General features: G+C 38.3%; 1 protein-coding gene across 9 annotated transcripts in view; it reads right to left on the bottom strand.

Moving 5' to 3' along the window:
- The window catches only part of LOC126425006 (zinc finger protein 271-like), an 87,104-nt gene that overhangs the window by 54,156 nt on the left and 18,968 nt on the right, over nt 1-13,980 (bottom strand). For 7 of the 9 annotated variants that reach the window (XR_007576244.1, XR_007576243.1, XM_050087909.1 and 4 more), the window contains 2 exons: nt 8,054-8,116; nt 63-131 (listed from right to left, as the gene is read on the bottom strand). Coding sequence is in view for 7 of the 9 variants with exons in the window: in XM_050087909.1 (XP_049943866.1) it covers nt 63-131; nt 8,054-8,116 (132 nt within the window). In the remaining 2 variants the exon portion in view is untranslated. The remainder of the gene's footprint in view (nt 1-62; nt 132-8,053; nt 8,117-13,980) is intronic. The other 2 variants (XM_050087910.1, XM_050087907.1) reach the window with 1 other exon arrangement.

Genomic DNA, 13,980 nt, shown 5'->3' with positions numbered 1-13,980 from the left:
GACAAGAATGTGTTTCTGCACAGGAGCCAAGTCGTTCTGTACCGGTGAACTTTCGTACTTACCAAAGGTTCTTCCTTAACAGATAGAAGCTCCATCTCTTGCTTCGGAAATGTGAGTGGGACAGCCTCCACCTGAAGAAAAGGACACAGTGAAGTACAGGTGCAACACAGAGTACGAGAAGTGCAGATTAAACTGGTCTACAGAACACAAATAATTATGTTGTGACAGCGGAATATCTATACACGTACTTCCTGCTTATCACGAGCATCCACCTTAACGTTAGGTTATCTGAGCTCAATGTCAGCTATCTCGTGTGTGGAATGAGTGTAGCCCAATTGTCTGCTTGTACTGTTATTCACATGAAAATGGGTGAAAGTTTTCTAACTCTTTGTGAATCTTGCAGCAGATGTGGGACTTGGGTACCAGACCGGTATTCCCTGGGATGTGGGAAACTTCCTAAAAGCCACTCTCACCACAGCCAGCACACTAATCCTCATTGATAATCCACCAAGTAAGATTCGATCTGAGGCTGGTACTCCTCCCCAGTCCACAAGTGGCACTTTAAGAGACATGGCTATGCATGCAAGTCTGATAATATTCCACAAAGTATGTCAATTAAATACCACCAAACAGTTACATGGGTACGAGCTGCTTATAAAATTTTACAATAAGATAAAACCATGCTTAAACACAACTGAAGCTCATAATTTACAAAGATTTATCAACTTTATGCGGTATGTTAGAGTGCGTAAATCCCAATCTTTATGTTTGAAAATCCAAGTGTTTGCAAATATTGAAAAATAACTAATGAAATGGATAAAGGTTTGTTAACTACAGTGTCACATTTTAAAGTGGTAATTTTACATACATATTCATTTCAAAAATAACTATAAATGTTTCACATGGATTTTATGTCAGTCTTTACAATACTGTATAAATGAATTTTTAAATAACATTTTTATTTACCCTGAAAGTTAATTTGAAAGGTATTGAAACAATGAGTGCCTGCTATTTACAAGCAACTGTTAACTAAGTCCAGAATTCCATAATAATTGATATTACATGCGGAACTCATTTAATTATGACTGGATGTGGTAAAATGAAACTTCTTTTATCACTATGATGTAGGTATGAAAAAATAATTCTGTATCACTACTCACTATAATGATCATACACTGAGTTGCACACTAATCTTTCAGCCAAAGGCTTCTTCAGAAAAGAAAAGAAAACACACAAACATTCCCACAAGCAAGCATACCTCAAGCGTACACGACCACTCTCTAGGGGCCACTGTGGCCAGAATGGAGTGGTGTACTGTTGAGTGTAAGGAGAAGCCTAGAGTAGGGCAGAGAAGGAGGTGGTATAGCAGGGTATGGGGTGGCAGAAAAAGGAGTCAGAGCAGCCTGACAAATTGCAGAGACTAGATGCTGGCGAGACAAGGCTGTCTGGCACGGTGTCGTGGGGGCTGTGGGGAAAGAAGTGGGGGGCGGGGGTAGGGGGGTGGGGAGAAAGGGTGGGGAAAAGACCAGTGGCACTCGCAGAGAGTGGAGCACAATTAAGATGGAGGATGTAAATTGTGAGGATGTGACAGGACAGAAGGGGTGGAAGTGGTTGAGCGGAGGGTGTGGGGACAGTAGGTTACCTTATGCTGAGGCTGGGATGATTTTGAGAGCAGAGAATGTGTTGTAAGGGAAACTCCCATCAGCGCACTTCAGATATAACCTGGTGATGGAGAGGTTGATCTGGATAGCCCAAGTTATGAAGCAGCCATTAAAATCAGGCATGTTATGTTCAGCTACATGCTGTGCTACAGAGTAGTATACCAATATAAAAAGCTGTGCAGTGATAGCAGTAGAGCCAGTATGTGACTTGGCTGCTTTCACATGTGGCCCAGCCTTTGACGGCATAGTATAAGATGGTGACAGGACTGGAATAGGAAGTGCTGGGTGGGTGGATTGGGCAGGTCTTGCATCTCAAGTCTTCCACATGGATATGAAGCCTGAGGAAAGGGTTTGGGATTGGGAGTCACATTGGCATGGTTTAGGATACTGTGGAGGTTCTGTGGGCAACAGAACACCACTTAGGGGTGGTCAGATTTTGTGTGAGGGATTTTATTTTGTGTGGTAGGTGTGGCAGCTGTAGAAATGCAGGTGCAAAGGAGCACCTCCTTTGTTATCCAATATCATCATGGAATGGAACGACTGAACCAAATCCTTCATGAGTGCTTCGATTATTTATCATCATGTTCTGAAATGGGGGACATCCTACCCAAGATCCTACCCACCTCTCCAAAAGTAGTGTTCCATCATCCACTCAATATCCAGTTAGTCTAATACAATGCAATACACACACATCAATAAAAGTTTTTCATCACTTTGGTTCCAAGAGGTTCATAACCAGTACAGAAAATTGGAATAGAGATCAAAATAAACATCATTTCCGCTCTTTTTAGTGCTCATGAAAACCACACATTGCATGTCGTACCACTGTACAGCGAGACCTCTGGATTGCTGTACACGCCAGTACCTTTAATACCCAGTATCACGTCCTCTTGCATTGATGCATGCCTGTATTCGTTGTGGCATACTATCCCCAAGTTCATCAAGGCACTGTTGGTCACGATTGTCCCACTCCTCAATGGCAATTCGGCGTATATCCCTCAGAGTGGTTGGTGGGTCAAGTCATCCATAAACAGTCCTTTTCAATCTATCCAAGGGATGTTCAATAGGTTTCATGTCTGGAGAGCCTGAAGGCAACTCCAGTCGAGTGAAGTCGTTATCCTGAAGGAAGTCATTCACAAGACGTGCATGATGGGGACGCGAATTGTAGTCAATGAAGACAAATGCCTTGCTGATATGGTTGCACTATCGGTCGGAGGATGGCATTCATGCATTGTACAGCTGTTATGGCACCTTCGTCAGCCCCACATAATGCCACCCCAAAACAGCATGAAAACTCCACCTTGCTGCACTCACTGGACAGTGTGTCTAAGGTGTTCAGTCTGACAGGGATGCCTCCAAACACATCTCCGACGATTGTCTGTTTGAAGGCATATGTGACACTCATCGGTGAAGAGAACGTCATGCCAATGCTGAGCAGTTCATTCGTCATGTTGTTGGGACCATTTGTACCGTGCTGCATCGTGTCGTGGTTGCAAAGATGGGCCTCATCATGGACGTCAGGAGTGTAGTTGCGCATCATGCAGCCTATTGCACACAGTTTGAGTCTTAACACGACATTCTGTGGCTGCACGAAAAGCATTCTTCAACACGGTGGCGTTGCTGTCAGGGTTCCTCCAAGCCATAATCCATAGGTAGCAGTCATCCACTGCAGTAGTAGTCCTTTGGAGGCCTGAGCGACGCATGTCATCGATAGTTCATGTCTCTGCGTCTCCTGCGTGTCCGAACAACATCACTTTGGTTCACTCCAAGACGCCACTTCCCTTGTTGAGAGCCCTTCCTGGCACAAAGTAACCATGCGGATGCGATTGAACAGTGGTATTGACCGTCTAGGCACGGTTGAACTACAGATATTCCAGCTGCGTACCCGCTTCCTGGCGGAATGACGAACTGATCGGCTGTCGAACCCCCTCCATCTAATAGATGCTGCTCATGCATGGTTGTTTACATGTTTGGGCAGGTTTAGTGACATCTCTGAACAGTCAAAGGGACTTTGTCTGTGATACAATATCCACAGTCAACGTCTATCTTCAGGAATTCTGGTAACTGGGGTGATGCAAAACTTTTTTTGATACGTGTAGGAAGATGCATTACATGTGACAAGGGACAGACATGAAACAAATTAAATGCCCTGAAATTAAATAAACTGATCAACGGGAAGGAATTAATGCATCACATTGTAGGTCTGGCATTTGCCAATGGTTTTCATTTCATGTCACTGCATCTTCACCAATTTCATTCCCATCAATAGATTCAGTCATATCCGTGTATTGAATTAATTCCACATGAAGAATATACAGACAACTCCTGAAACATGGAACCTGTTCAGTAGATGATTTACTCAGTGTTTTTCTGGAGAATAATTGAATGTCTGGATTTTGATTGTTCACAGTTTAGCAGGGACAGCTGGATTACAGAGATACTGCACAGCTCTACAAAAACAGAGGTGTGTGGTGTTCACACAGGGACACTACCGAACTGTCTGCTTTCCATTCAATCATACCGTATTAAGACAATCTTTTTGTCTATCCCATTCATTTTTTTCATGCAGTTCTTCAAATGCCATTATCCGCATCAACTTGACAGCTGCTTCTGATCTTTCAAAAGGTATAAATTTTTCTCCCCATTCTACCAAACTACCACTCCAAAGAGAAATGTTGTTAGAGAGAGATTAACTGAAGAGTGTGATATCACTTTGCCAACTCACGACCATACTCCATTTCAATCTACACACAGACCTCAGGCTATGCCACAGATAAATGGGCCAATACATCAAAGATTTTGTATTCACAGTCGTTGGCTTTGACAAAACATAACCAAATTGGCACCATTGCACCATCCTGGGCCACAGGCTCCATTACAGATGTCACCAAAATATATATTGCAAATACTGATAAAGACACAAAAGAATGAACGACTTATGTTTTGTTTCTATTTGTGTGCAAATGACATCACACACGTCATCTTCATTACGTTACAGGATGTAACAAACAATGGTATCAGAAGGTTCATTTGACATGGGAGAACAGCACATCACATACCACTTTCCAACTGCTGGAAGAACTTTCCATAGTGAAGTGTACATAAAGGGGCCAGGTGGCTGGCTAATGCACACTGTAAGGAGCAATGTACCATTTGATGTTCACCCCACTTGCATTATTCTGCTGCATTTGTCTGTCGCTTGCGCTTCAGGGTCCATGTAGAACATTTAGCACTGATTTTTCCTGTTTGTTTAGGTATCATGAGGTACTCCATTACTGTAGTGATCATCATGGGCAGCATACAGTTAAAAGGAGAAGCACTGCATTAAAGCCCTGTACAGACAACGACATCTTGTTCCACTAATGGTGCAATAGGATGGCACAACTTCCTGTTTCAATAGCTAGCATGCCATCTGGTAGCTATGTTTGTACACACAATGAGTAGCTATTTTTGTATACATAAGGACTGCAGATGGTGCAACATTATTTTAGAAAATGGCTGATGATGAACTGAGAGTGGTAGCTTCTGTTTATGCAGTCATTACTGCAGTAATACTTTCACAATGTAAACAAAGAAATTTACATCAGCATAAAAGAAGATGGTGGAGTAGACCTCGGATTTTAAGACGTGATGACGGCAGTTGGGTATTGCACTGTCTATTACACAATGAACTGAGGTTGGAGGACAGGGAATCATACAAAATTTTCTGAGGATGGGCAACAAGGAATTCTTAACATTGCTCCATTTAGTAGGTACAAAAATAATGAGGCAAAACATAGTTATGTGAGACTGTATTTCATCTTCAAATATGTGAGTAGGTACCTTGATATAAGCCTAGTATTACTAAGCTGCTGGACACACAGCACATACTTGTAAGCTTGTCATTATTTCCATAATTTTATTTAGGTTAGTTCTAACACCAAGTCTCCTAGATACTGGAGAAAGCTACAGAAGCCTAATGTTTTCATTCAGAATAGCTATAAGCATGATTTCCTCAATTATGTCTGAAACCTGTAACGCAGTTTACCAGTGCTTGAAGCATTCATACATGAAGGTATGCTGGTTTCATTACATTTCTTCAGAATATGACCAAAATAAGTTAATGTAATAACACATTTACATAAGCTGAGAAACACAATAAGTGAACCATTATTGTTGAGAAGTATTACTCTTTGCAAGAAACTTATTTCAGGGTGGGGGTGTATTCTCTGTGCCTCTGCCACAACCTTTTGCTGCAGTTTTATTTGTTACATTTAGTTAATTGTCAATCCCCTAGCATTCCCTTTATTCTGCTAAGTTTGTTAAAAATAGCAACGAATTCTTAAAAACGACATTCTTAACAATTTCCAAAAAGTATGTGGGGAATGCAGTATCTCCAACCCAACCTTCAGCTGTGCCTATGTGCAGGCATTATCACATATTTTTATAGTTCGGCAATTATATTCATATGTAGCTCCACATTGTAAAAGTTTATGTTAAGATTTGAACCTTACAATTTATAGGCCCAAACTGTCCCTCCCCTACCTCAGAAAGTTTCAGACAAAATCAGTGCACTTCATAACTTACCATTTTCAATTCTTAGGGGAAAATATGTCTGATACACAGTGATTCCAGAGTTTTAAGCTCAACTGTGTATGAAAGTCCCCTCGACATATTCACATCATATTTTCTGTCCTTCAGATGGCCTCAACAGAAAGTGAATGGAAACATGTAACTGTTCCAAAACATGTGGAACTTTCCAAACTGCCTTGGTGCTTTAGGTGGGAGGCATGTGGAACTCCGACCCCAAAGATGTACGAGTTCACATTGTCACAATTACAAAGGAGGAATTGGCATTGTGTTACTGACACTTGATGCATATTATAAATTTACACCTATGGAAGTGGGTTGTAATGGGAGGGTTAATGATGGAGGAATGTTCCAGATTCAGTTCACACTGTGAAATTCTTACTGATGCTGAAAATTTAGTGAATATTCCTCAATCAGAGACATTGTCGGGAACTCAAACTGCAGTGCCTTATTAGAGATTATAACGCACCAGCAGAAAATATTTAATTACTGTTTGAACAGGGCAAGAAGAACTTCTGAAAATTCTTGTGGAATACTGAGCAACAGGTTCAGAATTTTCCTTAAGAAAATGGAGCTACCAATTAGAGCTGTAGAGAAAATCACATTGTCTATTTGTGTGCTACATAGTTTTTCACTGGATACATGTGTGAAGAGTTATGTTGGACAATTGGAAAAGAAAGATGACACAAATTGTGTATCATCATCCTGGGACAATGGCAGAAAAATAATCTGAGAGGCATAGGAAAATTACGTCATCAAGTTAGTTAAAGAAGCTAGGAAAGTGAGACACACTCTTCATTAATATTTCAACACTACTGGGCAAGTACAGTGTCAGTGGGAATCTGTAAAAAAATCTCAGTAGTGATACAGAACCAAATCTTCAAAATAATTAATGTAAATTATGACTGAAAAGTTAATATGGTATGCAGGAGAGAGTATGATATTCAAAGTTAACTCAATTGGTATTAGCAATAAATTTTGTAATTAGAATTTGCTATAATTACATTTTACATTCAAGGTAATGCACTGCATCAATTAGTATTTACACGCTTTATGAAATTAAATTTTAATGAAAATAAAAAAAACAGACTTGTTACCAAAAAAAAGAATAAATAAATAAATAAATGATCTTGTGACTCATTGTTGCCCAAGTCTTTCTCCTGTACATTACAAAGTATGTTAAATATCCCTCTCTTTGCTTTCATCACCAGATATTTATTCTTTCTTTGCTATAGAGTAGCAGTTACACACGAGTCAAATACTTCAACATCAGTTGGAGCAGTTTTTGGTTTATTTACGCTGATCAGTATATTGTCAGCTCTTTTCAAAATTGCATTTTCTTCTTCACTGTAAGCACCCTTCCTTTTTGTCCCCTTGATCATACCACTTCCACATGGACTGCTTCACAATGATGATAACGATGCTGTTTGAAATGGCTGGTCATTTTGTGCAACGTCGCATTCCTCTATAATTACGAAATCCTCAATGGGAGAGTTTGGGATCTCGTTGACAAGACAGTCATCCAAGAAGATAATGAACAAGTGTACGTACACACACACACACACACACACACACACACACACACACACACACACACACACACACACACTGTATATGACTTCATCTAATGTATTTTGTGAGGTCTGCCAAGACAAACAAGGATCTCAGCTTCTCCCCCCCCCCTCCCCCCCACCTACTTTACTAACTAGAGGGGAAACCGAAGTGTAAAAAATTACTTACTGTGACATCCATGCTTTCTTGTGCCAATAATAATGTCCAAATGATAACAAACAACATAAACTGCTTATATTAATATTACTCACTGGCTCATGTTTGACGACAGTCACACCACATACAGAACTTCGATGTTCTCCCTGTGCAGTCTTCTGGAACAAGAAAATGTGTAAGTGAAGACACACTACGGACAATAATCTGAAACTGAATCATGCACTTTTTTAAAAAAAAGAAGTTTGTTAAGTTCTAGATTCGTGTATTGTGTATTTGAAGGAGTATTTGTACTTCACTTGTCTGATGTTTCAACCAATTTATTATTGTTGAGTGGAATATGAAATTAAGCCAGTCTTTGGAACTTTAATTTTCCTAAACACACACACATTCTGTCAGTAGGTGCTAAGCTTGAATTACTATTTTCTGACTGCAACAATCTGGGAGGTTTTTTACAATTTGTCCTTAGATGTATGACTAGAAAATGAAAATCTTTCAGAAATTCAAATCAAAATGGAAAGGATATCATATTGGCCATTCAGTATGTAAATTATTCATCACTATCAGTACAAACCTGCATAGTGGTGTTAGCATTGTAGCAAACACTAGTTCATTGATGTAGCCTTTCATGGTACAGCATTAAATACCATCTTTCAGTCAACACAAATCGTAATGGATATAGTACATGTAGTGTAGCAATTGAATAATCTAAGCAGGAGTCTTCTGTTAATAATGTTAAATGGTAGGCTGCCGCTTCATAAATGTAAATAGAGTATACAGCAAATGCTTCTAGATAATAAGAAAAGTTGTCCACCTATAGTTGTAGTTATTACCCCAATCAACAGAAGCATTTATTCATAGCACCGTATTATAGGAAAGTATATTTTACTTGTTTACATCCTTATAGATTCTACCTAATGAATGAGTCTTTAAGCATGATGTCTAAATTAACAATTTTCTAGCCCTGCTGGTGTTCAATCTCACTGTAATTTTTATAGTTTTCCATGTGAAATGTTTCACTCAGTGGAGTGTGCTTAACTCTTGAGTGGTTGTGCTGTTTTTTATAACGCAAGTGGATGCATGGCATACTTTGCACAGCTGTAAAGAATAGCTGTCTTTATGTTATAAAGGTAAACATGTATGATCAATAAAATAAAGTTCAATCTTATTTTAATTAAACAATAAAATCATCTAAATTACATAACCTAAATCATTGTTTAATTAAATAATAACAAGATAAACTTTTGTTTTATAGCTCTGTCGCCATGTACAAGTGTTATGCCACAGTAATGACTGACTTGAAGTATCAAACAGTACAGTTGCATCAGATCCCAGTCAGCCACTTGTTTGATTGCTAATTGTCTAATAGACAATTGCCTCAAACTGGGATTGTGCTCTCGCCTTAGAATATGGATCATCTTCTTGCAAATGATAGTAACATTTTTTTTCAACTACTTTGCTGTTTATTTTATGTTACTGCTGCTCACTTGGACGTATAACAGTACAACTTATCACTGTGTTAGCTGAAGTAATAATGAAGGAATAGGTAGGGGCTCACAATTACAAACAATGGAATGGCACAAGAGAATGTCATTTGTGGTTGGCGCACTTGATACATAGGTGCGTCCACTCAAGGATTAAGGTCAACAGCCCATCTTTCCTTACGTGTTGGTTTACCAAGAGCAACATTACTCTCTTTCCCGTGGAACACAGCTGAAAATCGGTTACACAAAGAAATGGCCAGTTCAGTGTCAATAACCAATAGTTATTTTAGAACAAATACTGATTCTATAGGGGAAGAGTTGACATAACAGTTCAGCACTAAGAATGGAATGTATTCAAGAGCAGATTCTCCAAATACTGAGAAGTTGCTTTTCTGGCTGTCAGAAGTTTCAGTTGTGAACAGAAATCTTTCCCTCCTAAACAGAAACCACATTGCAGCAACAAGGTACACACTGTGTGTCCACCACTTTGTAGCAAATTTGAAGAACACAAGTAGGGAGTAAACATAGAGATAAATTATAGTGTCTAAAAACTGGAAACAAACACACACAGGAACTGAAAGTCAGCTGCAGAAGAAACTGGAAACGTGGAGTTTTTTACTTCTTGTAACTAAATCAGTTGAGATGATATAAACATTTCACAGTCTTTCACAACAGTAGTTCACAGATGTATTTTCCATCCAAAATAAACTGCAGCTAGAGAGAATGTGGAAACTTTGTCAAGGAACAGCAAGTAATAAAAGGCTGTCATCATTACCACATAAAACCAACAACCTAACTTAAAATTTAAAATGTCATGCCGCTTTTCCTGATACAGGTGTAAAAAAGGTATTAACACATTATCTTGTAAACCACAAATAAAACTGTCAAGGTGAGCATAAAAGACATATTATTGGGGGTTAGATCGGAATGGGCCTAATAATGAAGAAGAAAATATGGATATTGGTGAACTACTATAAACAGCCTAGTGAACAAATTATCGAAGCCAGGATATCTATATATCTACAGCTACACTCTGTGAACCACAGTGAAATTCATGGCAGAGGGTATGTCCCATTTTACCAGTTATTGAGATTTCTCTCCATAGCATTCATATATGAAGTGTGGGAAGAATAACTGTCTGAATGTGTCTGTGTTTGCATCAATTATTCTAAACTCATCCTCACCATCCCTGTGTGGGCTATGTTGGGGGTTGTAGTGTATTCCTAGAGTCATCATTTAAATCTGGTTCTTGAAACTTTGTCAGCAGAATTTCTCGGGATAGTTTACATCTACCTTCAAGAGCTGCCAGCTTTTTCAAAATCTCTATGACACTTTCCATGGATCAAACAAACCTGTGACCATTCATGCTGCCCTTCTCCATATGTGTTCAATATTTCCTGTTTGATCTATCTGGTACAGGTCCCCCACACTTGAGCAATATTCTAGAAAAGGTCAGACAACCGATTTGTAAGCAATCTTCTGTGTAAACTGATTGCACTTCCCCAGTGTTCTACCAATAAATCAAAGTCTACCACCTACTTTACCCACAACTGAGCCGATGTGTGCATTCCACTTCATATCTCTACAAATTGTTACATCCCGGTATTTGTACAAGTCCACCAATCCAAACAATGATTCACTGATATTATAGTCATAGGATACTGTATTTTTTCATATTGTGAAGTATATATTTCTACATTTTTGAATATTTACAGCAAATTGCCAATCTTTGCACCACTTTGAAATCTTATCAAGAATTGATTGAATATTTACACAGCTTCTTTCAGACAGTACTCCATTTTAGATAACTACATCATCTGCAAAAAACCTGAGATTACTATCAATATCATCTGCAAGTTCATTAATATACAACACTAACAGTAAGGCCCTCGACACACTTCACTGAGGAAGTGTACAAATAAAAGTATATAGATCCCTTCTAGGTCTGCAAGTTATAAGAACAATGAAAAATAAATACAATGAGATAAAGCCACATTACGAAAGACGGCAGCTGAACATTAAGCACAAATGTAAGATAATGGTGCCAGGTGCGAAAATAGCTGGAGAAACTTTAACTAGAAGAAACAAATGAAATAGGACGCTACTTGCTAGAATTCTGTACTGAGTTCAATTTAAACATTGCAGATAACTGATTTTAAAGTAATGAGAGAATGCTGCATAGATGGAGAAGACATGAGAACATTGGAAAGTTTCAGACTGTCACTCTGTTACGCAATATGAGATTTAAATATCAGGGTTTCAACTACAAAACTTCTACAGGAGCATGTATCAATTATGAAAGACAGACTAAAACTTAGCAAATTGCAACCGGGTGCAAAATTAATGAGATGGGATCTGCATAAGTTGAAAAACAGATACAAGACTACATGGCAGAGGTCACACACAGGTGGGCTGTGAACTGTGATGTCACCCAAAGTCCTCTTGCCATTGTGCACTCCACTGAAGCTAATAGGCGCACACAAGCTTAACTCAGTTGCAGATATTAATGTAATTGAGATTTTCCATGTTTTAGTGTATTATTATTATTATTATTATTAAGCTATACATTAGACTATTTTTTTCTATGTTCAGTCAAATGCTACTGTAAATCCTCTGAAGGATGTCAACCTCTTTCACCATCTAAGAGGGCGCTGGGGTAGAGGCTCACACAGACTTAGACTACACAGATCCGTAGTATGGAGTAAGCCCCTATAATGTCATTTTAAACTATTAATTGTATTAACAGATTTTCTTTTTCTATTTTGGAAAGTTATGTTAGTTACAACTTTCTTTCATTTTTTTGTCTTTCTCCACAGTTCACTTACTACCTTTGAATCCTGATGGAAGTGTGTTTCCTTACAAAAAACATTACAACAAAGTCCTCCATTCCTGGACACCTCTCAATTATAATGTCCTTTAACCTTATGAAACCTCTTGAATTACAATCAATGAAACTATCATGGAATTTTTGAAATTCTCTTTCCACTGTCAAAGCGAATTCCATAAAACTTCCAGTTGGCTTATTTACAGATCCTCTTAAAATTGTTTGAAGCCAGTTCTTTCCTTACACGTTTATATGATCAGTTCATTTTCAGGAATTACCTGATAGGATTTCGTTCACATTACACCTCAAAATCAAAGAGTTAATATTTTGGGAGATGGTAGTAGGCAAAGAGTGGTCATAGAATCTCCCTAGTTCTCTTATGTTGGAAAAGGAAGCAAATTATCAGTAGGTTTCTCCTTCCCCCCCCCCCCCCCTCTCTCTCCATTTTTTTTGGGGGGGGGGGTAGGTGGGGGATGGTTCATTCTTTTCTGTTTTCTCATTTTTTCTTTTGCTATAAGAAAAATATACTGGTCTATTTTTTGTTCTTTTTTCCTATCCTCCTCTTTTCTTCTTATTACTTTCACTGTGACAGTGACATCATACAGTACTCGTAACCCATTAGCTTGTTGTGGTAATTAACTTACACATGCACTGTTTAATCTGAATCCATCAACAAGAGTTCTTGAGTTCAGTGCAAAAAAGCCATTGCTTATGACTTTTACAGACTCATCAACATAACTGAACTCAACAAGGTTGTGACAAAGGCTTGCCCTACACTCGCAGAAACCAGCTCAGCTGTTTTCCTTACATTTTTTCTTTCCTTACCAGCAACAAGCAAATGGTTCATGGTTACTTTATGAGAATATTGTATATCTATACCAGTGCTCTGAAGTTCAACGAATTTATGAATGGTTCTTTTGTGAATAAACTACCAGATTTTAGTCAATAAACAATGTCAAGCGGGTGATTCCATAACATTTTCAAAACGACCACCTCAGATTTCTTTCTAATTTTGTGCATCCAATTAACCAGATAAGAGCTGGATAAATACCAATTTGCAAAAGTATCCAACAATAATGAAGAAAATTACAGGTCTGCAAAGTTTGGAAATTGTGTGAAATTTACATGTGTGTGTCTCAACATAAACGACTATAATTTTGATTCTAATCCACAGACAGCAAGAAAACTTATATCACTGAAAATCTAATGAGTGGAGCTTCATATTGACATGCAAAATGACGGGTTTCTACGAATTTTCACATTCAAGATCACTAATTGTGTCCTTAGACTTTGAATAACTCAAAACACACGTTTTTTCTCTTTTTTTCGGAAAAAATTACTCTATTGCTCCAATATGTTACTATAAACATGGTAAACACCAAAGGTATCATGCCCAAAAATTTTTGTTCTAAGCATCAGTACATCAGCACATAGCAGGAAGGAGCACATATACAGGGGCTGTTCAGAAAGTAAGTTGACTTTTCAAATTGCACAGGCAACATACATTCAACTATTGGTTTTTTTTGTTATGTTGGTACACATGTCCTGAACATATGTTCACAGTTTAAGTATTGTTTTTGACAGATGGAAAGGTTAGACATGTTTTAGTGTGCTTGGTGATTTTCGATCATTATAAAAAATTGAGAAAAGAATTTGCATCAAATTTTAAGTGAAAATTGGAATCAAAGCTCTAAAACACTTGAAACGTTGACAGTGG

Source organism: Schistocerca serialis, chromosome 10 (assembly GCF_023864345.2).
Source record: "Schistocerca serialis cubense isolate TAMUIC-IGC-003099 chromosome 10, iqSchSeri2.2, whole genome shotgun sequence".
Taxonomy (NCBI): Eukaryota; Metazoa; Arthropoda; class Insecta; order Orthoptera; family Acrididae; genus Schistocerca; species Schistocerca serialis.
The sequence above is the reverse complement of the archived record's forward strand: the minus strand, read 5'-3'. Positions and strand labels throughout refer to the sequence as shown.